Source organism: Solanum lycopersicum, chromosome 3 (genome assembly GCF_036512215.1).
Source record: "Solanum lycopersicum chromosome 3, SLM_r2.1".
NCBI classification, from domain to species: Eukaryota; Viridiplantae; Streptophyta; class Magnoliopsida; order Solanales; family Solanaceae; genus Solanum; species Solanum lycopersicum.
The window spans coordinates 66,837,008-66,861,167 of record NC_090802.1 but is presented as its reverse complement, the minus strand read 5'-3'; the positions used below and the strand labels follow the sequence as shown (position 1 = coordinate 66,861,167).

At 34.9% G+C, this 24,160-nt stretch overlaps 2 protein-coding genes and 1 long non-coding RNA gene across 6 annotated transcripts; 2 read left to right on the top strand and 1 right to left on the bottom strand.

The window, feature by feature from the left end:
* Nucleotides 1-116: 116 nt before the first annotated feature.
* LOC101258141 (transcription initiation factor TFIID subunit 12b) lies at nucleotides 117-9,126 on the bottom strand. Its single transcript, XM_004235520.4, has 9 exons — nucleotides 8,060-9,126; nucleotides 7,353-7,562; nucleotides 4,400-4,900; nucleotides 3,859-3,933; nucleotides 3,528-3,606; nucleotides 2,179-2,243; nucleotides 1,641-1,676; nucleotides 1,334-1,560; nucleotides 117-485 (listed from the first exon to the last, which is right to left on the bottom strand). The coding sequence occupies exons 1-8, from the start codon at nucleotides 8,846-8,848 to the stop codon at nucleotides 1,387-1,389; spliced, it is 1,929 nt and encodes a 642-aa protein (XP_004235568.1). The 5' UTR covers nucleotides 8,849-9,126; the 3' UTR covers nucleotides 117-485; nucleotides 1,334-1,386.
* Nucleotides 9,127-14,678: 5,552 nt separating this feature from the next.
* Nucleotides 14,679-15,875, top strand: LOC138347378 (uncharacterized). Its single transcript, XR_011220257.1, has 2 exons — nucleotides 14,679-14,817; nucleotides 15,747-15,875. It is a non-coding gene; the product is annotated as an uncharacterized lncRNA (long non-coding RNA).
* A 1,012-nt stretch (nucleotides 15,876-16,887) lies between these two features.
* LOC101258446 (uncharacterized) lies at nucleotides 16,888-23,908 on the top strand. Of its 4 annotated transcripts, none has more exons than XR_011220255.1 (10): nucleotides 16,925-17,213; nucleotides 17,354-17,450; nucleotides 17,537-17,673; nucleotides 18,908-19,082; nucleotides 19,230-19,291; nucleotides 20,609-21,430; nucleotides 21,905-22,042; nucleotides 22,240-22,524; nucleotides 22,645-22,849; nucleotides 23,624-23,908. XR_011220255.1 is itself a non-coding variant. In XM_069295656.1 (10 exons), the coding sequence occupies exons 1-10, from the start codon at nucleotides 17,211-17,213 to the stop codon at nucleotides 23,795-23,797; spliced, it is 1,950 nt and encodes a 649-aa protein (XP_069151757.1). In that variant the 5' UTR covers nucleotides 16,925-17,210; the 3' UTR covers nucleotides 23,798-23,908. The 4 variants fall into 4 exon arrangements, 2 of the variants coding, with proteins under 2 accessions (XP_019068738.2, XP_069151757.1); XM_069295656.1 differs by having other exon boundaries at nucleotides 22,645-22,701; XM_019213193.3 differs by lacking the exon at nucleotides 17,354-17,450 and having other exon boundaries at nucleotides 16,888-17,213; nucleotides 22,645-22,701.
* Nucleotides 23,909-24,160: the final 252 nt, after the last annotated feature.

Genomic DNA, 24,160 nt, shown 5'->3' with positions numbered 1-24,160 from the left:
TTCTCATAGCTTTTGAGATGATGATTGATAATATTGCAGAAGCTTAGCTAAATCGCTAATATGGTGACTGCTAGGGTGTTTGTCACCTAAATCCCTCTACTTACAAGACGAACCTCTTGTAAAGAAAACGTCAAAAGGATATCATTGTGAAGTCTACAGGTATCCTTGAAAAAAAAACCGTTTGTGATTTGTAACGTCATAAAACCTGTTTGATAAAGGGGAAAACAAACAACTTCACCTCATTCTTTGGCATCAGGAGGTAATTTACATGACTATAGTAAACATGTTTTCCAGAGGGGTATGGTGGAGAAATCAAATTTAAGCAACTTCATCCTCACAGGCTGAATTAGCTACTGTAAACTAAACTGCATAATTACAGGCCTTCATGGTGGTTCATTCTGCAATGTTCCTTCAGATGACTCCAACGTCTAGTAAAAACTTCCATTATGCTACACCTATATAACCTATGCCTCCCATTTCTTGATCTGCAAAATGGAGAATATCAAAAAAAAAAATATAAACATTGTAAGCAAATTGCATGACAAAGTGAGACTTGTAAAATAGTAGATAAATAGATATGCAGTAAGTCTCCAGATGGACCAGATCCCATCTGCTGTTTCAATGTAAATGTGAGAACAGCTTCCTGATGCCTCTAAAATTGGAAAGTATAGCTGTGGTGGCAAACTTACTTCCAAAAGCCCAAGCAAAACATTGTTTCTACCAGCAATCCATGCTCAATTGGCTCAAGATAGAGCCTTACTATATGCACGTGATGCTGAGTTGTCCAGAAAAGGACATGCCAGCTAGTAATTGTCATGGGGGGGTACAACAGCATATCTTTAGCAGTATGTGTTGTTCAGAATTATGCCAGAAATCGAAGGTAGCATCCTAGACTTTTACAGGAAAGCAGAAAGCAGGCTTCCGTAGTCAAGTGGTGTAGAGCTTCAGGGTTTAGATTCTAACACGCATGCAACGATACTAAACTTGCTTTTTGCACCAACAAATGAGATGTACCAATTTATCACTAGAGCCATGTCATATGACAAAAAACATTTTTTTATCGGATGTACCCAAGAACTAAACTACTGATTTGCAATGAAACCCAAAAAGAAATAACATTACTATCATTTTGCAGCAGCCAAGATATGATTTAGGACTCCAGACTACATACAACACATTTATCCAATGTGCAACTGATATTGGTCTAGAGAAGGATCGCTTGTGAAGTGCAAACATACTGATGGGACATGAAAATTCAGTGCCACTAAATGCTGAGCGCTCCAGAAAACAAGCAAATCACAGTAGAATTCATCTTAAAAGAAGTAATACTTACCATCAAGGTCTGTACAGGTAACACGGGAGATACACCAAGAACTCCAGGGACCATCAAAACCTTGTCATCTCATGCAACATTTGAGAAGCATTAGACTGTGAAACCATGTTGTCTGAACTTGGAGGTCTGATCATGTGATTTGAGTCACCCGCCACTGGTCTGACAGTTTCCTTAGCACTACTATTTGTACTTGTTTCTGTTTGTGAGGTCTCCATCAAGGTACGTATCTGCGTCAAATTAACAATGATTCCAAAAATTATCCATCAAGATCGACACAGGTAATATTATCATATAAAATTGCACTCACCACATCCAAACGCTTTTTGTGGAGATCACTTGATGACTGCACAGATTTAGAAACATTATGTCAAAAAGTAGCCTGAGTTTCCACGCAACTTAAATAACTCTAGTCATTGATGAATAAGCAGATAACCAGCAATTGTGGACTACAATCAGCAACTAAACAAATGAGCAAGGATGAGTTAAAGATATTGTAACAGATTACATTTAGTAGTCATAATTCTTTTTTTTTTAAAATAACCGTGGTGTTCAGGATTGCTTGCGCTCACCTCCACTAACTCCACAGGATATCTACCACCTCCCAACAACAACAGATACCGGGCCTAGGACAGATGGGGAGAAATCACCACTTATTTTTGTCTCAGCTGGGATCTGAACCTGAGACCTCATGGTTCTCAACCCACTTCATTGACCACTAGGTCACACCCTTGAAGCTCTTTTAGTAGTCATAATTCATGTCATGTCATTATTCTACATTAATGCAGATACAAGAAGGGAATATACGACCCACGAAAAGGCTAAGAAAAAGAGGCAGAGCTACATACATTTTCTGGATACTGTTTCCTCTCTTCACTTGAAAAGCCTGGAATAGTCAAGTGCCAGTTTTTCTCTGTAGAGAATCACAAGATTAGAAAAATACCTCAGTTTCCTTTATTTCTTAATATATGATAAAACATCTTAAGACGATACAAACATCTCCCTAAATACCAACCGTAAAGTGTAAACAGCATATCCTAAATGTCTCTGGGTGTACGCACATGCTTGTGCACCCACCACAAGCATATTAGAAGACATCATAAAGTAGTCCTCTATGAGAGAGAAAATATATGAGATTGGGCAAAGCAGTTGGAAATTACTGATATTGACATTACATATTACAAATATTTGAGATAGTACCTTGACAATAAATGCACATGCATCCAACTTGTGAGTTAACACTGGGTAAGTTGTTGTAGTTAAAGCATGAATTGGGTGGAAAATTTTAAAAGTACTTGATCTCTCTATATATACAACTTAAATGTGCAACTTTTAGAGGCTGGTCATATTGTTCTACCATAAGGGTTAAGTTTGATGTTTAAGTTCCTGGAATCACATTCAAAAGGTTACATGGATATAGCATAAGCTGCAACTACTCCCAATGATAAGAGAGTTTGGTATCACTCCAATTTTATCGGATGTACCCCGTAGGGACAGAGAGAGCTTGTATTAAAACTGTATTCCGTCGTTGAAATTTTGCTTGCAACTTATAAATAAGTAAGTGGTGGCATTTCAATTCAAGTATAGCATTTGGATGCATCCATAAGCAGATCAAAAGCTTGGAATGTGCAAGAAAATGAAGGAGATGATATGATAAATGTTGGTATTAAAATGAATATGGTGACCAAACTGCCATTACCCAGTTCAGCATATAGCTCCATTTGTGAACATGATCTATGAGCTTTCCTAGTATCATCTGAAACTAAGGAACACGGATAGGACAGCAGCTACTGGGAGAGCCTTAAGCCTAACGAATTTTATTTGTCTACAAACATAACAATCTTTGGCGCATTTTATGTCAGTCGAAATGTGGTCCAAATTTTGTAAAACTAAATATTCCTTAGAGGAAGGATGGTCTCTTCCCTAGATGAGGAGTATCTCACAGCATAAGACTCTTTTTTTTTTGAGAATGAGACAGCATAAGACTGTAAAGAATATATAATCAACAAAAAGAAAATAGTGAAATCATACTAAAAAGTTTAAAACCAACATACATAGCAGTAAATCACAGCCTTTATACCTAATAATATAATTACTTCAAGTAATTACTATCCCAAGCCATCATAGCGCGCTTTCTTTCAAATAATGGAAACAAACTAAAGAACAGATCTTTTATTCGCAAATTGCAGGCACAAACCTAGATGTAACAGTACATCCTTGGACTCCAAAGTTGAAGATTTCCGATGCTTCGCCAAATTGCAAGCAAATGTAGTAACCTACAGTGAAAATCAATGTAAATATATTCATGTATGTCATTTTCACGAACAATTATCTGCATAGAACTTCAGAAGAAACTAGAACAAACTGGTACAAGTGCCCAGATTAATAAATTTTAGTCCAGAAAAATATCAACTACTATATTGCAGCGATAGTCAAATGTGATACACAGCAAACCCCAAAATAACACAGCAACCAACATCCCCCAGAAAAGAAAGACAAAACATGATTAAAGCTTTTTCAAGCCTAACCGAATCAATGAAGTCATCAGCAATCTCTAGAAGAAGATCTTCAACTTCGGGATCAAGCTTTCCCTGCGCATCCACCTGAAACATTACAACAGTGGTTGTTCAACATCAGCGAGCAAAATCAGCCCTAGGACAACTTTACAATAGTTACAGTGATGACCGTAATATTAGGTTAGTCAGACTCAATCTCTTCAGTCAAATATTCCAATTTCAGTCAGTTCCATTCTCTTCGGAAATTTATTTCAGAGAAATTCTACATGTTATGATTGGAATCAAAGATTCACTTTGGAAGTTGGGAGGAATGTTATCACCATCAGTACTCATAATCTGTCAGAAAATTCTGAAGTTTCTTTTTTTTGGATAACCGTGGTGTCCGGGCTAGATTTTGCGCACCTCGACTAATATCACGGATACCTACCACTAGAAGACAATAACTCTATCCACCAAGGCTAGGACAGATGGGAAGAAATCTATCTTTCTTTTTGAAGTACTCAACACTGACAACGATATTTTAGAGATTAAGAAAAAGAAGCGGAGGAAAGACCTGTGAAACCAAATCCTGTATCTTTCTCTTTCCAAGAAGCTGATTGCTTGCTTCAGTCCCCTGACTTGAACTCCCCCCTGGAGTAGTTGTTCCGGATCCAGTGGCATCTGGTTGTGAGCCAGTTAAACTCAGGGATTTTTGGCCAGCTGGAGCAGCCATCCTTGGGGAAGACTGCTGCTGATGTGAAAGCTGCTGTTGTTGTTGCTGTTGCTGTTGCTGTTGATGCATCTGGGGGTGCCCAATCTGTTGCTGCTGTTGTACAATTTGGGATAGCTGCTGTGGGTTCAAACCCATTGAGTTTTGGTGCTGTAGAAGCATTTGCTGCCTCTGCTGTTGAAGACGAAAGGAAGGGGAATTAGGAGTAGAAATCGCAGGCATTGGCTTCAACCACTGCTGCTGTGAAGAATTATTCTGCATAATTGCCGATTGTCCATTCTGAGTCAACCCAGGTAACTGAGAGTTAGCAAATGACGTCCTTGGAAGACTCTGAGCCGATATTTTCTACAGCAAATTGTGACGTCAAAGTTAGCAATAAAAACAAAGTATTGCAACGTGATAAGGAAGACAAGAGAGTATTGGATTATATACATTAAATTCCACAAGAAAATTACATGTGATCTACTGAAATGAGAAAGCAAAATTAAAGAAGTGAAGATAATCATGAAATTATGACAGCCTCTAATGACCATCAGTTTCAAATATACAGCAATATGACGACATCCACAACTATGAAGCACTTTATAACCAGATTTCATCTTGGCTTATTCGATTAACTTGTAATTACACAAGGAGATATTTCATTTAATTTTTAAGACGAGGGAACCACCCGCCATAACCCTTCAGGTGTGAACTCTAGTGTAATAGCCCGCAAACCACACAGGGGAGATAAACCACACTAGGCAAGCCCATGGCGACAAGCTCGACCAGAAAGCATGCAGAGCGTTTCTTTGTATCAAGTGTGAAAATTAGCAAGACGAGTAAAAGGAATTCCTACTGCAATGTCAATAAAAATATCTATTGGCAAGAACATTTTATCCAGAAAATCATTTATACTTCTCCACAAAGTTTGATTTTTTAAAATCTTGAATAAGGTAAAGATTTTATTGATGTGAAGGAGCAAAACCGCAACAATAAAACAAGAGACATATAAAAGCCCAAAAAATCATAAGGTAAAGAATTCATTAATGTATAGAAGTAAAACCCAAATTTGATTGTTTGCATTTTCTTATCCTTGAATTGTTAATTGCTGAAACAGACACCAAGATTCTCTTTCGCGCCTTAGAGCATAACTATAACCAGAAAGTTCAGATCCTACAGGCTAAATCTTCTCCCTTGATGAATATTTTTATTTGTTATCTGGAGAAAATGAAGTGATTGAAGCAACTAACTCAAACATGATTTTACACAAAACATAATCCAACTATAGTTGAGGGTTACAATCATAGGATTATTTGACAAAATGACATTTGTTAGAAGTCTACTACAGGAAAGAAAAGTTCGTTCAACTTGAATAGTACAACCATAAACGTTGCTAATTAAGAAAAATTAAAAAAAGAATGGACTTTGAAGTTACAAAAAAAAAATGCATCAAATTGTTCCGAAGTATTTTATAGAAAGTAGCAAATTAGGCAGTCAACAACAAAAGCATACCCAGTGTAATTCTACAAGTGGGAGATACATCATTCCACGTATGACAAAGAAATGATTGCTTCTACGGCAGCACACCCTAACATACCAATTTCAAGTTCATTTTCAATGCTGTTTTTAAACTTCTTCATTTCAATGTTGTTTTCAAACGTCTTCATCGTAAGTATTGCGATGTGTTAGAACACTTCCATCCTTTTCATTCAGCAAGTACCACTCCATGAAGCTTCTTTCCCCTCCCCAAAACATCCACTTGACTTTAAGTGTCTCCATCTCTCACTACTCCTCGACTACCACTTCCATGACGTAATGTCAAACTTGAAGTAACTTGTTATTTTTTAAAATAGTAAAACTCCCACTTTAGGTCAGCAGTTCTAACTTGGCATGGAGATCAATTGGTTAGGAAAAGAAGAATTGAAGGGAAAACAATAAATAAGCTAGTGTATTTTAGCTTATAAATGGACAATCATTCTCATGCTTTCTTTAACATTAAAAAAAGGTTCAAACCTCTCAGGAAAACAAATTAATTATATCAGAACAATTGTTCCATTCATCTGCCCAACTAACCAAGTTTGAGAAATTGTAAGTCGTACAAGGGTCGGGAGCCGATAAACCCTAACGTTTTCTTTCATAAAAATGAAAAAAAAGGGGGGAAAACATGCCATAAATAGGTCTACCAGCAGTAACATATTTCTAGGAAAAAAGAGAACCATCATGAATCTGCCGCAAAGGGACAAACTGAGTTAATGATACTGGATCTACTGTTAAATGCTCACAGTTGGCACCTCAGGACTAAGCTATTACAGCATATAAACCAAGAAATTGCAGCATACCAACCAAGAAATGGCGTTACACATTTATGCATATGTGTGTGTTTGCATAATCCAAGTATCCGCTGATCAATTTAATAAATACAGTCATATCCTAGTTTCAGAGTTGGTTTAATTCACTAGACAAATAAAATAAAAGTTTTAAGATACCCAGAGAAATCTTTCACGAAAATATCTCAAAAAACCCTCTCACATGAAAGAAAATTTCCATGAGAATGAGAACACAAAAAATTCTCTCTGGCTTGCTGTTATGACTAACAACCAAATTCATGTCCTAATTGATTTTAAGAATAAATTATGTGGACAGCTCTTTTTGGTTTATACAGCTTGAGCTCAGATGTGAGAAATCTTGCAACCAGGTTTCTTGAAAGAGTCACCTCCATTTTACCACGGTGTCATGTGAAAAAATCAGCAGAACAACTGAGACGGATAGTTTTTAGCATGAAACATATATCACTAGCATGTTTCAAGATTGGCACCTGAGTAGTGGTGAGAGGATTTTGCTGGGACAACTGCTGCTGCCTCAGCTGACCTTGATTCACCCTTTGTGCATATGCCAGGGCACCGTTTGCCCTGAGCTGAGAGCTCATGTTGAGAGATCCCATCATTCCCATTGCCTGTAAGGACTGGCCATGGGAATTCCCTGTATGGAATTGATTCCCCTGCATTAGACCTGCCTTCTGCCGTGGCTGAAACCAGAATAAAACTCCTTTCAGCAACACTTAAAAGCACGGCAATTTACAATTAACCTCATCAAGAAAAATAACAATAACAAATAGCAGCTGTGTTCTTAATTGTGTTTAAAACGCTGCCAAATTCTCAAACATTAAATAGTCAATCAAAGTTATGCAATAAATGGCCCGGAATAGAGTTGGTAAAACATAATATAAAACTTTCAATCCATTTGTACGAATCCTATAACTGTTAAAGTGATACAATAACTACTACTACGTGTTAGTCCCGAACAAGTTGGGGCATCTTTATGAATCTTCACCACGTTTGTCCATATTGTGTTGTCATCATACCAAATAAATATGAAAAGGAATTTAAATACGTACAAATAATAGCAGTAATAACAACAGCAATAACAATAACAATAACAACAACAATTTAATAAATAAGTTTCCTATAATTTTAGATGCATATAAATCTATGGTAAGGTGCAATAGAAGTGCTGAAAGGATACCGAATTCAAAAATTGAGATTGCAAATTGAACTGGGCAACAGCCGCTGCTGCAGCAGCAGCTTGTCCAGATAACATGGGCAGATGGCCAGTCTGTCCCATTAAAGCTGCCCTAGCTAAATTTCCGCTACCCATCTGACCACCTATTTGCTGCTGTTGTTGGTTCTGTTGCTGCTGCTGCTGTTGCTGTTGTTGAAATTGTTGCTGCAATTGCTGTTGCTGCAATTGTTGTTGCTGCTGTTGCTGGAGCGAAGTACCTCCAACCCCAAAATTCATTTGACCATAAAGCCCTCCTGATTGCTGCCTCATCAAACCAAATTGTTGTTGCTGCTGTTGCATTTGCAATTGACTCATCCTCGCCGCCATTGAGGGCGATCTCTGCAAGTTTTGCTGCATCTGGAAATTAGAGGCGGACATCAAGTTGCTGTTACTGCCGTTAAGATTGCTCGAATTACTCTGTTGCTGCTGGAGCTGCATTTGCTGCTGCTGCTGCTGCTGTTGTTGAGATTGTGTCAATTGCTGTTGCTGCTGCTGCTGCATTTGTTGAGGCTGCGGCATCTGAATTTGATGCTGATGCTGCTGTTGCTGAGATTGGGCTAACGGGATTTGAGGGAGGTCAATTGAAGGCGATTGTGCGATTGAATTGTTGTTAGAAGGAGAAGTCATCGTAATTCCGGGATTAGACGACGTCGTCGACGGTGCAGCTCCGCCGGCGGTTACTTGGTTTGTGGTATCCATTATAGGGTTCGATGGTTGAGTTAATTTTGGGGAAGACGACGGAATTTCAGCCATTTGTTTATTGGTTCGTGTTGACGATGAAGATGATTCGTCGACTGAACGGAATTCAGATCAACAGAGTCATCGGAAACTTTGAATTTTCAGTTTAGGGATTTTGGGACTGTGGTCGTCGAAGAAGAAAGTGAAATAGCATAGGTTAATTAGACTTCTGCGGGTCCCATAGTAGCCCACGTGTAACAATTGTCAAAAGTAACAATTTCATGCGGTAACCAATTTTTACCTGATATTTAATATTTAACCACTTGTTTAACTATTGTGCACAAGTGAATTACAAGTAGTATAATATGCTAATCCCAATCTCATTTATTTAGCCCCTATATATACTGTAGGGAAAAAGTTATATGAGCCATAAACCAAATAATTACACGTACATATTCACTCGTAAATGATTCCACGTATATATTCAAATTCAAAGTAATTTAAAAAATATTCTCTCTCAAAATAATTATAGTTCATACTTTCCTTTATTAAGATTGATATTTTTTATTTAATTAATATTAAAGCAATATCATATACTGCATTGATATCATTAAGGCTGAATAATTTTACTTAATTGATACTCAATATATAAATATATTGATATCAATAAGGTTTTTTGGATAATCTAATTTTTGTGATTGTTTAATACTTTAAATCAACCATGAGGTGGAGTTAATTTCAAATTTCATCTTGATGTTATTATTTTTCTCCAAATCTACCAAACAAATAACGATGTTTAATGGAAATATATAAAATATTTTTAAATGATACACAAATATCTCATGCAACATAAATAATATTTTGCCATCAAATTAATGATTGATCGTAATTTTTAATGTGTATAGCTATCATATTTTGCCATGTACACGATACCTTGTCGGGAATAACGATTTTACTTGAACTTTGTTTCATATGTTGACTTGTTCAATCGTTGTGGTTGAACTCCAAGAGACGATATTCCATTGCGATATACATATAATAGATATTTAAAACAGTGAAAGTATGTACATTCTTAGTGTTAGACTAATTAAACTAACAAAATAACAAAAAATATTTAATCAAAATAAACACATAAGTTCCAATGTCATACCTTTTTGCATAATATAATGTGATATGAACTAATTATGTGTGTCATGTCTTGTTACTCAAAAGTATATATAATTTTGTGCATCATCTTTTGCTTATCAAAAGTATATATTATCAATTCGGCCTTCAGTTGATTTTGGCCCAGGAAAATTAATATGAACTACACACAATAAAATAAAATAAAAGATAAACCTTTGTATATAATAATATGATCGGAAAGAAAATTAAATATAAAGCCTGGTATATAATTATATGATTTAAAAAAAAATAGTAAAATTTAATAGAAATGCAATAATTCACTTGTAGATGAGATTTATCTATGTTTAAGAAAATTAATTTCAGATTAGTATCTTTAAAATATATATTAAAAAAAAATTAAGAATCGTTGATAAATACTTTTATCAAAGAAATTTAATAGTTAATTGAGTTGAGGCATATTATATATGGAGTATCAAGCAATTCAATATTCTCAAAGATTCATTGAGTTAATATATCAATCAATAACAACAAGACATGGACAAAAATAATCATAAGCATTAATGAAAAAAAGGAGATAAAAAATACAATTCTGCAAACTTACTCAGGTAGTAGAAAGAACTTCAATCCATTCTTGATACGATATAAACAATTGTTTAGCTTGTAAAATGTAACTTTACAAAAATACTTTAAAAAATATTAATAAATGTCCTCGATTGAATAACAATGAATTTAAAAATAAGAATATTATGATATAACAGTAAATTTTAAGACGATTGAAGGGAGATAACACATTGTATGAGAACGGCGAAGAGGAGCTCACATAGTTTAGTGGTGAAACTGTCAAATCTCATTGCCATTACTCAAATAAGCATGAAACGTATGCTTGCATATTCGTCCATAGGCCAAATCGGATATGTAATTATTGGAATAATTGTTGGAAACTCAAATGATGGATATGCAAGCATGATAACTTATATGCTAAACTATATCTCCATGAATCTAGGAACTTTTGCTTGCATTGTATTATTTGGTCTACGTACGGGAACTGATAACATTCGAGATTATGCAGGACTATACACAAAAGATCCTTTTTTGGCTCTCTCTTTAGCCCTATGTCTCTTATCCCTAGGAGGTCTTCCTCCACTAGCAGGTTTTTTCAGAAAACTCTATTTATTCTGGTGTGGATGGCAGGCAGGCCTATGTTTCTTGGTTTTAATAGGACTCCTTTGTTTTGTAATGGAGAGTTGCAACTCCATAAAAAATAATTCAGTCAAATTTTTCTTATATTTAACCATTCCTATACCATATATGTGTATGTGTAAATACAGGTACCATATAGACATTTTCTATGGATATATGAATTCGTTTGGTTCTTTTTATTCTTGCTCGAGCTGGATGATTAAAAATTATCATCTCCAGTTCCCTCGGGGGGATGGATCTATAAAAATTCACCTATCCCAGTAACAAAAAAACCTGACTTGAATGATCCTGTATTAAGAGCTAAATTAGCTAAGGGTATGAGTCATAATTATTATGGCGAGCCCGCATGGCCCAATGATCTTTTATATATTTTTCCAGTAGTAATTCTAGGTACTATTGCATGTAATGTAGGCTTAGCCGTTTTAGAACCATCAATGACTGGTGAACCGGCGGATCCATTTGCAACCCCTTTGGAAATCTTACCTGAATGGTATTTCTTTCCTGTATTTCAAATACTTCGTACAGTGCCCAATAAATTATTGGGAGTTCTTTTAATGGTTTCAGTACCTGCGGAATTATTAACAGTACCTTTTTTAGAGAATGTTGATAAATTCCAAAATCCATTTCGCCGTCCAGTAGCAACAACTGTCTTTTTGATTGGTACCGCAGTCGCCCTTTGGTTGAGCATTGATCTTTTCCTATCGCTCTCTATCTCGTGATTTTAGGTTTCTATATATAGGAGAAAAAATAAAAATATCAGGAGAAAAGTGTTTATGAAAAAAGAAAAAAAATTAAGACCCATTATTACTAAAACAAGGTCAAAAGAATTTGAAAATGTATTTTAAAGTCAAAAGATCGAATTAGACTATTGTCTGAACTTTAAATATCAGGGAAGAATAAAAATATGTGGCAATATATTTTTTGAATAATTCCTTTAGAGAAATTATATTTTTCGTTAAAAGAAAATATTTAACAGGTGTTTAATGATATGAAAAAGTTATCTAAATTTGAAATTTAAAAAATTTACATCCTGTACTGATGTTAGAGTTTAATGAGATTAAACAAAAAATTATAGGAAAATTTAATTATTATATAAATATATTGTAAATTTATTATATCATCAATTATATTTTATTGTAAAAAAATATTTCATTAATATTTACAATAAAATGATTAAAAACTTTGAAATATTCTCTTAAATATTTATATTTTTAATAAAAAATATATGTAGAAGAGTGAAGAACAATATTATAATAATAATAATTAAAAAATCAAATGAAAAGAAAAGATAATACTTGTTAGCACAAAATTTGACTATAAATAAGTATATATAATATTTTTGAATTTTCGAAAAATCCATATATCAAATATATAATATTCACTATTTCTTTTCTAATTTCATAATTTAATAATAAATAACCTCGAAAGCTTTTTAATAGACTTTTCAACAAGGATAAATAGTTATTCCTTATTATCTGAAATGATATGTTCCTAAAATTATAAATTATGTATATTCTTATTTTGTTAAAATTATTATTTTATATCACCGTGATAATTTATTCATTTCACTTTAAAAACACCAGTTAAATAGCATTAATACTCTATCATCATTTCACGCCAATAAGTAATATTATCATGTAAATAATATATATAAATTTAACACAAAATTACTTTATTTGAATAATCTATCACACTTTTATTTTTATCACTTTTCTTTATTATTATTTTGTTTATATCACAAGATCATCATTATTCAAGCATTATACTTTCACTTTAAATTCATAATATTATTGCAAAAAGATTTAAAAATTAAATATCATATATTTCTGTTTATATTAGTATTGATTAATAACTAATATAGAGTTTTGAATCGATTTCTAATTAGAACAGATGCAATTTGGCATTGTTTTTAATTTATTTTATATCATTTGAAATTTGACTATAAATATTTTGATTTATTTTTAAAAAATAAAAAATATAATATTATTATCGAAATAACTATTTATTCATTTTCGAATTTAGGAACAAATACAAATCATTTTGTCATAATTCAATTTATTTTTAAATTATTATTTCATGTATTTGGAAAAACTTTAGATATAAAATCATACGGTAATTATTTTGTAGCGCAATATTATATTGAAAAACGTTTCTCCCCTATAAATATAAGCATCACTACTACTCACGGTATAAAAACCCTAATCGTAGCAGCCGCATCCACTGCGCGTTATAAACATCACTACCGCTCACTGTGTAAAACCCTAATTAGTGGCAGCCGCATCCACGGCGGAGCCCCTCCTCGCCTCTGTGTGCATTCAACATTAGAGGATTCATCATTATTGTTAGAAAATGATGGATCCTCTAATACTAAATTCACATCAGAGATTAACATTGAGGTCATCCAACTTACGCATTGAATATCAGTACCAGTGATGGGTTTGGTTTACAATTTTAAGTCCTTTCTTGATTCTGTTCGTTCTTAGTGGTAGTATTATGAAGTAATTGTTTTCTAAATGCATCTGTATTCTTTTTTTTAAAAATAGTGTTTGATGTTTTTCGGTTCTAATGAAAGAGCATTGATTGTTCTATTCCTCTACCCATTACTATGTATGTAAAGAGGTCTCTAGTCAATGCTTATATGAACGTTTGGAGAATGGTTGGCCTCTGGAATTTGTTTATGTCCTTGGGGTTTTCAATATTTCTCCTACAAATAATCCATCACTGCTCCCTAGCTTGTATGAAGATCTATAATTTATCTATTATCACTTTAGATTTCACCAAAAAAACTGCTTCCGTTAACGTGCCTACATAGCACTAAACAATCTTCTTCGTTGCCTATCATCCTTGATTGAAGTTAATGATTCTCACTATAAAACAATGGTAGTGAATATCAATTATCTGTTTCTTTTATTTGACTTTAGAAGTTTTCTAGCATTTGTTTTGTATTCATCAGATTTTGAAATATTTAGGTATAGATTGTGGTTTATGCGGGCCGTCTAAATTGTAGATTCATATTACCACTGTTGTATCAACATTATTTGTTTGTCATATGCCTTGAAGAGTTTAGCTTAAATAAGTCTGGAAATTACTCTTATAAGCATATATGTCTTAAAAATAAGACTGGATTAGTCTAGCATTTGCTTATTATGATAGAAGAGTTTGGACAATACTTCTACATGTATAATTATGACTATAACTTATCCTAATATATCTGTTTCCTTTTAGATTAACTTAAATGTTTATGTCGCTGAATCTTTTATTGAGGTTGATTAGAAGTTAAACTAAACTTAGTACGACATTCTAGAATCTTGAGAATCATTTAAAAAGATTTGTGGTGAGTAAACGTTTTCTTTAGAGACTGAGATGGCTTACTTCCAGTCTGAGCACCCCTTTTTGTTAATACACCTGGGGCTGGATTGTGCATCAATATGTATGCATAATGTGTCTTGTTGCTTGATATTTTTTATGATTGTCAGTACTGATAAGCGAGCATTGATTGTTCTATTCCTCTTCCCATTACTGTATGCGTGAAAAGGTTTATGATCAATGCTTATATGAAAGTTTGGAGAATGGTTGGCCCCTTGAATTTGTTTATATCCATGGGGTTTTCAATATTTCCCCTACAAATTATACTCTATAACCTGGATCCAGCTCTATAATTGACTTATTGCCTCTTTTGATTAACTATTTACGCCCACAGAATTCCTTTAATGTGCTATGTAAGTGTACTTGGAGTTGACACTTAACTGTCTTCATTGTTTTTCTTGTGTGTAAGTTTAAGTATATACCTGTTAATGTTCATATAAAAGAGTGAACATCTAATTACTGGTGTGTTTGGTGTCATGGTAAATGTTTCTTTGAAAATAAGTGGGGTTCTTATATGTTTTCTAATGTTTGAGTGTGGTGAAGCAGTGAAGATGGTGAGGGGATGTTGGCTAGTTCCATTGAATTCTCTTTTTGTGGTGCAAACCCCATATTATGTACTCCGTTATTTTTGAAAAAGGGAGGGTTGGATTAGATGTGATGTGAATGGTAGGGAGTAGTCGATCGGTGTGGAATCCCAGGATGATATTTGTTTCCTACTTCCAGTTTTGAAGCCATTTCCCTAAAATTTTCCAGAAAATTTAACGTACAAAACATTGGAAGTAACGTTTGTTTCCTACTTCCAGTTTTGAAGCCATTTCCTGTACATGTTCTTTTTTAGCTTATAAGTTGCTCCTGCACGTGATTGACCATGATTTATGGCCAAGTATACTATCAAGTATGTTTAACCCCTCTATATTGTAGAACGACATTGAAAGATGCTTTTTACTGTGCTATAGAATAATGTTTTTAGCTTGTCAATTTGTCATATCTGGAAGAAGAGCTTTTGTGCTAAATGAGTTTGTGTGTGGAGCATATAAATATCTAAAATCAGAGACTAGTTCTAGCATTGTTTAATTCTCTCCCCCACTTGCTAATGGGTGGAAGAGGCTACTCATCGATGCTTAGATTAAATTTGAAGTTTGTCAGGCTTCTTTGAATTCTTCATGATAGAGGAGTTTGGAAAATACTTCTACATGTATTGTTATTACAGAACCTCAATAATTCCTAATTTACCTATTTCCAATTAGGTTAAGTTACTACTTACGATTTATGTTCTTAGCAGGTCCATCCTATGAAGCTGTTGATGAAGACCTGAGGTGGATGAGAACCTAAAACTGCATTGTGGGAGATCACCTTAGGGGTAGAATGCAAAAGATCATTGTATCCTGTGTTTGCTTGGGGGTATTGGCTAGTCAAGAAGATAATTTATCCCACCATTTACTCTATAATAATATGATAAGTTTATCTCCACATATATTTTGGGATAATTTATCCACTGTATTGTTAAGGAAAATTCTTGTTTAGTTATACCTTTTGGATTTGTTTGGTTGTAACACGCAACAGTTTTTTGAACTACTATTGCATTACATTCCATCTTTTCTCGTCTGTTTTTTCATCTGCCTATTTAATCCAGGTCTCTTTAGATATTCATGGATCTTAACCTTTATACTATTTGTTTTTTATGGTCTTTGCTCTCTGTTATCTTATGAATTGTTAAATTTTGTTGGTGTTGTATCTTTTCTGAAAACGCTTGCAGGTCTATGTTAAAAGTCAAGAGGTGATTAGTTTAGGTCTGACCGTCAGATACTAGGCGTGTGATGTATTCGTTTTATATGTTAGAATAGAACGTGCCTGTTCAAAATCAACTTGCCCTGAGGAAGGTGTTGTTGTCATTGCACTTCGTATTCATTTCTATCTTACTTGGAATTAATCCATTTTGTTCATCGACTATTAAAGAAAGAGTAAAACTTTTGTTTTACAGAATGATCCCTCATGCGTCTTGTGGCTGTATGCATCTTTTAGCGTAATTGTTTTGATTATGAGCCAGATCCATTGGTAGTTACAAACTGCTATCCATTTTTCACGCCTCCTTACAGCAAGCAAGGGATCGATGTCTGTTTCGACTTAAATATACTAACATATGTTAGAGAAAATGCAAGATGTCCAAGCATACTAGTAAATTACGGAAGAGTAAGCTTATTTTGACACTGCCTTTATGCGGTATGTTTTATTGAATTTTTTGCACATTAAAGTAAGGCACAGAATTAGAATTTATTCACGTACATATTTTTGACTAAATTTATATACACTACTTGAAATTGTTTCAAAGTGACTTCCAAGAGCACAAATTAAAACACATCCAATTACTAAGATGCATGTCTTTAAGCCCAATAATTAAAAATCAGATACTCCGTGTCTGTGCCACTTTATTAAGTCGGACTTCACGCGTCACATTTTCTTTCCTCACAAAAAAATATTTCGGTTCCGCAACTTTTTGAGCAATTTCCCAAAGCAAGAAAAATACTTCAGTTTATTTCTTGATTCCAAAAACCATTTCTCTCTCCCGAATCACAAAAAAATAATATATATTTCTTGATTCGATTTTTATACAATTTTTTTTTTTGCTCTTCGATTCACGCATCTCTTTCTCTTTTTTTTTTCTTTCTTTCTTTCCAATTGGCGCTGTTATCAAAATTTTGAATTTCAGCTGGGAAGAATGATGTGACTGTTCTTGTGGAATTCCCTTATGGTGAGTTCAATTTCAATTTCAGTATTTGTTGATTCTGATTATATTTAGTTAAAAGTTTTGATTGAATCTTTTATACATTTATTAATCATTCTTCGGATATTGCTGTAATTGGGTGGATTTTTGTTCTGCATGTACCCTAGGTTTTGATTGTTAGACGCATAGTTATTGAATTCTCTCTCTCAAATTATCAAATTTATGTAAGGGCCTCCTGTAACATAGCCTCTTTAATTCCACCAGGCAAGGCTAAGGTTTGCGTACACTTTATCTTCACCGTATCACACTTTGGGTATGTTGTTGTAAATTGTCAAATTTGTGTGTTTCAGAAATTCCAGTTGCATATTATGCATTTGCAATGGAGGCAAGTGAACCCAAATTTGAGGATAGCGCTGTTCCGGTAACAAGCACAATAAGGGCTTTGGAGAAGGAGATTGCTCATCCTATTGTTTACCAGCTTGTCCGGGTATGACACATGAATACAGTAATTATTGACAAGCACCATAAGGACTTATGTTTTATTTATAGTTTGTAAGCATAATAATAGGGTGTTAATTTTTCTTGTACTTTATGGAAAGATCCGAGTTGCTAGTGATCAGCGAATGGTTGTAGAATGATTTGCTTCCTCAACATGGAACAAATGTTTTACTTACAGTTTTGAGGGAGCTTCTTTGATAATGACGTGGTCTTTTTTCTACCATCCATCTTTAGTCTCCAGTCGGCCAAGTAATGGAAGAAATTTCAGTGTTTAAAAAGATTATATGAATCGTTTGCTTCTATATTGATAAAAAAATGGAAGAATGTATGTACTAATTCTCAAAAAAAAAAAGAAAAAATGAAAGAAGGTTCAGATTTGTATTTGGGGATAGGAAAGCAGCTAAAGGTTAAATCCGCAGGCAAAGAGAGTTGAAAGAGAATTTTATTGTACTCATCAAATGGGAAAGGGTGGTGGTGGTGAGATAGTTTCTTGAGAAAATTTTAGGTGATTACCTAGAGCTCCCTTGTTTTTAGATCATAAGTTCAGCGAATAGCTCTAGGTTAAGACTAATTAGAAAGAAGTATTCCTTGAGCTCACTCTATATAGTACTTCGTCCATCCCAAATTGAGTTTCTCAGTTTAACTAGGCACAAAGTTTTTACTTTTTAATTTTGTGTTCTTAAATTAAAGATGTCTCTAGTCCTTTAAATCTCGTGGTCTTACACTTGCCATGTTGGAACTGAAAACTCACTAAATATAGAAATGATTATAGAAACAGGCACACTTTTGGGACATACCAAAAAGGAAAGGTAGACACTTAAATTGGGATGGAAGGACTAATTAACATCACCATCATCCTTTTGATTAAGGTTTCCATCCTAAATCTTGTCAGAAATAATTACAAGTTCTGGATTTTTCAGAAAGGTAGTTCTAGAAAGGTGTTTTCTTTCTACACTGCCTTCTAGTTACCTTTTGTTTTGTGGTTGACATTTCTTCTCCTCATAATTTTTTTTCCAGTTGGTCCTATTTTACAACTCTCAGTGGCTTTTATGTGTTGGGTCAATATTTGTTAGAATTCTATTAGGAGGATTATATTTTTCCTCCAACTCTCTCTAGAACTTTTTTCCCAAGTTGTAAAGGTAAATCAGACATTCTACTTGTAGCCGGAGAACCATGTTTGATGTGGTTTTAGAGAGTAATTGATGTTTATTACAATTGTGTAGGTTGATGGCGATGGAAGATTAGTCCCAGCAACTCAAGATGAAATTATGGTAGTTGAGGACTTGCTTGAAGATGATAAGTGTGAATCCAAGCTTGTCCCAGATACCAGACAGATTTCAGAATCCTGCGTAACTGAAGGATACCCTCTTGAGAGAAATTCATTTCAAGTTACAGAAGGTTTAGAACTTGATTTTAAATAATTAACTTGTCTTCATCAAAATTTATGACTATTTATTGGGGCTAAAGGATGGTTCTTTTTGGCCTTCCCTCAATGAGTATCATTTTCTGATAAATTATAGTCTGAATATCCTGTTGTTAGTGCAGAAAAGTCAAATGTGTTGGTTGACTCAGTGCCTGACTTGGGAAAAATAGATGCTCCTAATAAGGTATGTAAGTTGCACTCTTCAGCTTTGCTTTCTACATCTCCTTGTTCTAGGGCCTTTTTCGTACTTCCTTTCTCTCATTTTTTGTATGGTGGTATTTGACTGGGTTGCACTGTGGAGTTAGAAAGGAAAGACTATATTTTGATCTTAAAAATGCTATAACATTTATCTGGTTATAGAAGTATGCCATTAAAGGTAAAATGATATGTTTAATGTAGTGTTTTGGACGTCGAAAGGCGATAAAAGGCGACAAGGGTCTGCCTCGCCACGAGGCGAGGCGAACACCCTTTAATACCAAAAAATTAAAATATTTAATTGCATATGTAAATAACCAAACAATAACATATTAACAATTTTTTCAATTCAAAAAGTAAAAATAGATAGTACATACTAAAAGTCTAGAACTTGAATGAGAAAGAAAAGAACAAAAGTCAAAACAAAGGTAGAAGTGACTCAAGTCTGAAGAAAAAAAAAAGAAATATGTATTATGTTAACTTTCTCAAAAAAAGAAGAAATATGTATTGGTTAGACTTTGGAGTCACTGGAAAAGCCTGGCTATTTGCTGGAGGAGTCTAGTCAAAAATCCTAAAATTACCTTTTAACTTTTAAAACCCTAGATTGGTCGCCTTTTTTTTTAAGAAAATACAAAAGGCGACACCTTTCTAGCCTTTCTCGCCCCCTGCCTCTAGCCTTTTGTCGTCATAGCGTCGCCTTTTGAAGATCGCCTCGCCACAAAGCTAAAAGGCGATGAATGGTCGCCTCGCCTTGCCTCTTGCCATTGGCTAATGTTAAACAGTTTACAAGTTTAGAATCTGACATTTGGAATAAATTGAAATGGAAAGAGTGCCATATAGAATAGAACAAAAAGATGTAGAGAGTGATTTTTTAGTATGAGATATTGTGTTAGTCTGTTAGATAAAGGAGGGTGTTTCAGTGTGCTGACTATCATATTAAAGATAGGAGGAGGGTTGCTGTGAAGGAACAATATGTTGCTACTCACCTAGGAGTGCTTTACATTGGCTGACATGAGCCTGAATTGTGTGGAATTGATTCAGAGGATTCATATTGTTGGAAATAACTAGTTTGGCTCAACTTATTTGACATGTTTACTGTGTCGACAAAAAAATTCTTCGTGGTCAACTTTAATTGTTTGATTTTGAACCATTCACAATAGTGTTTCTCTTTTGTGTGACACTAGAAAGTCAAAAGAAGTATATTATGGTTTTTGTATACTTCGTTTTGCTTCTACTAATGTTAGTAGTGACTGTATTGCGACATATTAGTCGTCTTTGACTGATTTAGACTGGAATAAACTTCCAGGTGGCTGTTCATGGATTGGCTCCTCTCTCAGAACTCAGTAATGTCGACCACTCTGTGAGGAACGATGTATGCTCCCATTCCCAGGATGCACCAAATGAGGATACACCATCAACTTCTGCTGCTGGTTCTAGTTGGAAGCCAGACTTTTCAAAGTTGGAGGGAAAGATATGTTTAGATGATCTACCAGTTAAAGAACTTCAGGAAACTTTTAAAGCAACTTTTGGAAGGGAAACTTCCGTCAAGGACAAACAGTGGCTTAAGAGGAGGATTACCATGGGGCTGACCAATTCATGTGATTTTTCATGCACTACTTTCATAATAAGAGATAATGTAGTGGTGAAAAAAGGTGAAGAACAAATATGTCATCGTGAAAAAAGCAGAATTTCTGCAGATTCTGAAGATGGAGTGGCAAATTTAAACTCTAGAGGGTCGTTTAGTGATCATGATAATAAAATAAATGATGCTGCTGATCTTTCTGGGGCAGATGTTTCCAGTTCAGCCTTAGAAAGTTGTAATGTTACTAAAGATTTGAACGCAGAGCAGATAACAGCCAAAAGAGCTCGCAAACCAACAAAAAGATATATTGAAGAGCTTTCAGAAATAGAATCTAGGGAAACCAGTGAAAAGTTAGCATCACCAGAAAAAATCCCCAGATACCAATTTGCATGTCCAGAAACTCATATAAGGCCCACCAAAAATGTGAGGTCATATGCGAGACCTCTGGTCACCAGGCAAGATTCTCTGGGAGGTTCTGGGGTGCAAATTCCATTTGTTTCTCGGATTCGAAGGAGCCGTCCGCGTGAGAACTTCATGCCTCTTTTGGTAATATAAATATCTTAAATATAGACTTATAAATGCTTACATGGCTCATTCCTAGCATGTATTTGTATATTGGGACTTACAATTTATAATTGTTTCTATGAGTATAAACCCTGCATATAGACATGATTTACTCCCTATACATGTGAATGAAACTTTTGGGCTACTTGGATTACTTGCAATTTTGCTATACTCTTCTTCCTTGCATAGATTATTTATTTTCAGTTTGAACTGCATTTGTCAGATGATTCTCTGTTTGCATTTCCAACATACTATGTGCATGTCAGTGTGTGTGTGTGTGTTTCTCAATGAATTCATTATGCCTATCTATATCAAGTTGAATCATTTATCTTTTGAATTAAATTACATGGTTTTTAGACTTTGAATTTCAGAATTATGTCATGTACTACTATGGCTGATGGAAACATTATTTTTGTTTCTCTGGGTTATTGATGCACTTCAAGTTGAATATTGCAGAAACTTCAGCCGAGTGGTATGGACATGGCTACCAGACAAGTAAGGAGTGCTTTTGACATATCTGGGCCACAAGAAGATGATAAGAGAAATAATGACCTGATCAAGACCAGCTCATCTACTGGATGGACTGAACAGCCTGTAAATACAACTTCCTTTTCTACTATTTGCCTTTGAATTCTGTGTGAGCTTGATTTTCTCAAATCATTTCTTTAGTCAAATATTGCTCCCTTTAACCAAACGAATCGTGCTACTTTTTTTTTGGTTGGTGGCTCTCTATTTTCCTTTCTCCCTCTCAAATTGATGATGATATTTTGTGGAACTCCTTTTGTTTCTAGCGTATCGCTGCTTGTGAAAAGGATGAGCATTACAGTGGGATGAAAATTGTTGAGCTAGAGAATGATGTAGAGGTGAATGACTGCTCTGAAGACAATTCAGATGATAATGTGGTGACTGTACCCACCCAAAAAGGAGGAATGAGGAGAAAACATCATCGACCTTGGACTATCAATGAGGTTGTTAAGCTAGTGGAAGGTGTAGCCAGGTATGGTGCTGGTAAATGGTCTGAGATAAAACGGCTTGCTTTTTCAGCTTGCCCTTATCGAACTTCGGTGGACCTGAAGGTTGGTATTGGCTTGTCTATTTAATAGAATCTAGTAATTGGAATTCATTGGGAATAAATTAGTCCGGGACTGCTTTTTGTACATGTGATGTAATGCTGCAAATTATCTATGTATTTGCAGGACAAGTGGAGAAATCTGCTAAAAGCTAGTTTTGTGCAGTTGCCTGCAGAAAAAGGGGTTAGCATTATTTGAATTTTTATTATGCATGTTGTTTCATTGTTGTTGATGATTTTGTCAAGGACTTGTTTCAACTATAAGACGGCTTCATACATTTACTCTGTTTCAGTCGAAATGGTGATTCACCTTGTATGAGATTATAAAGAAGGTAAGGTATTCTAGAGGACGTTGATGTAGTTAGTACTCAACTTATCAACAGGAATTAGTTATAGGAATTTACTCTATTAGACGGAGACTGCATTTTTAAACAACTAGTTTTTGTCTCATATTTAAAAGTTCTAAAGTTCTAATTTTGTATAGGCACAGAAAGAGGGGGGGGGGGGGGGGGGGGGAGCTGGGGGGCTTTGTTTCTGTATTTGTTTACTATCTGAAGATCTAAGTTGCATGGGCTCTTCACTTTTGGTGCCGCACCCGTGTCGAGACAACGTGGGTGTGGTTTTCGTGTTTTGGTCGACCGGTTTTGGCTACTTTGACCAAATTAGAGGGACAAATTCTGGAAAGCTTCAATGATTTCTGTAATAAAAAACTAAGGTGAAATTGAAGAAAATGGAATAACCTTATAATTGTCACTCCCTTTCCTTTTAACTACTTCCAAATTCTCATCTGCATCAATATTCTCCTAAACTTTTCCACATAATATCTCATAATTTAGGTTTAATAACTCTGCTTTTAGATATTTGAATTATTTTAAGCCAAGTCCCCGCACCCGTATCCATACATTAACCCTTATCCCCGAATCATAAATTTAGATCATAAAGGATCTGACCTCTAGATCAACACCCGTATCGGACATCTGCACCTGAGTTTGAGCAACTTAGCTGAGCCCCCCCCCCCCCCCCCCCCCCCCTCCTTTTTTTTTTTTTTTGGAAACTATGGGACTGATCGTGGTATCCTTCTTAACTTCATATCTGTGATGGTGCAGATTCTGAATTCCCGGAAACAGGCTTCAGTTCCGATCCCTGCGCCAATTCTCTCACGTGTGAGAGAGCTTGCTGATATGCAAGGTCAGATCCCACCAGTTCTTAGTGTATGCAAGTCAAGTGGACATAGTAGTAGCGATAGAAGTGTACATGAAGCTAGGTCTGGATTCCTGTAATTTCAACTTCATAGAAAGGTTTGTTTTTTTGGAATAAGTCCGATGGTGATTGGCAAACAGTTCACTAAGCATTATATTTCATGTGCTAATGCTACTTTTTGTGTGATTCAACCTTTTGTACACACCTTGGTAGCTTTAAATTCAAGGTCGCGTAGTCGAGAGCAATTTTATTTTCCTTCTCACATCAGAAGACAGCTAGTAAGATTGCTATTCCTGCTTAGATTGTTTCGAGTTGGTCATATCCTAGCCAGAGTATTTTTAATTTGACATAGAAAATTGTTCCATATCCCAGCTCAGCTTTCCTGCCCGATATCCAATGCCCGTGAATTCTTGGTGGTACAACCCCCATTTTTTAAAGAAGCA

What these genes read in the sequence shown, in the direction of transcription:
- LOC101258141 (XM_004235520.4), bottom strand. Translation starts at nt 8,848, where the DNA reads ATGGCTGAAATTCCGTCGTCTTCCCCAAAATTAACTCAACCATCGAAC. An exon ending in AATCTCAATTTTTGAATTCG is followed by an intron (nt 7,563 to 8,059) that starts GTATCCTTTCAG and finishes TTCTGGTTTCAG; the next exon opens with CCACGGCAGAAGGCAGGTCT. An exon ending in GGAAACAGTATCCAGAAAAT is followed by an intron (nt 1,677 to 2,178) that starts GTATGTAGCTCT and finishes AAATCTGTGCAG; the next exon opens with TCATCAAGTGATCTCCACAA.
- LOC101258446 (XM_069295656.1), top strand. An exon ending in TTCATTTCAAGTTACAGAAG is followed by an intron (nt 19,083 to 19,229) that starts GTTTAGAACTTG and finishes TTGTTAGTGCAG; the next exon opens with AAAAGTCAAATGTGTTGGTT. An exon ending in AGAACTTCATGCCTCTTTTG is followed by an intron (nt 21,431 to 21,904) that starts GTAATATAAATA and finishes TGAATATTGCAG; the next exon opens with AAACTTCAGCCGAGTGGTAT.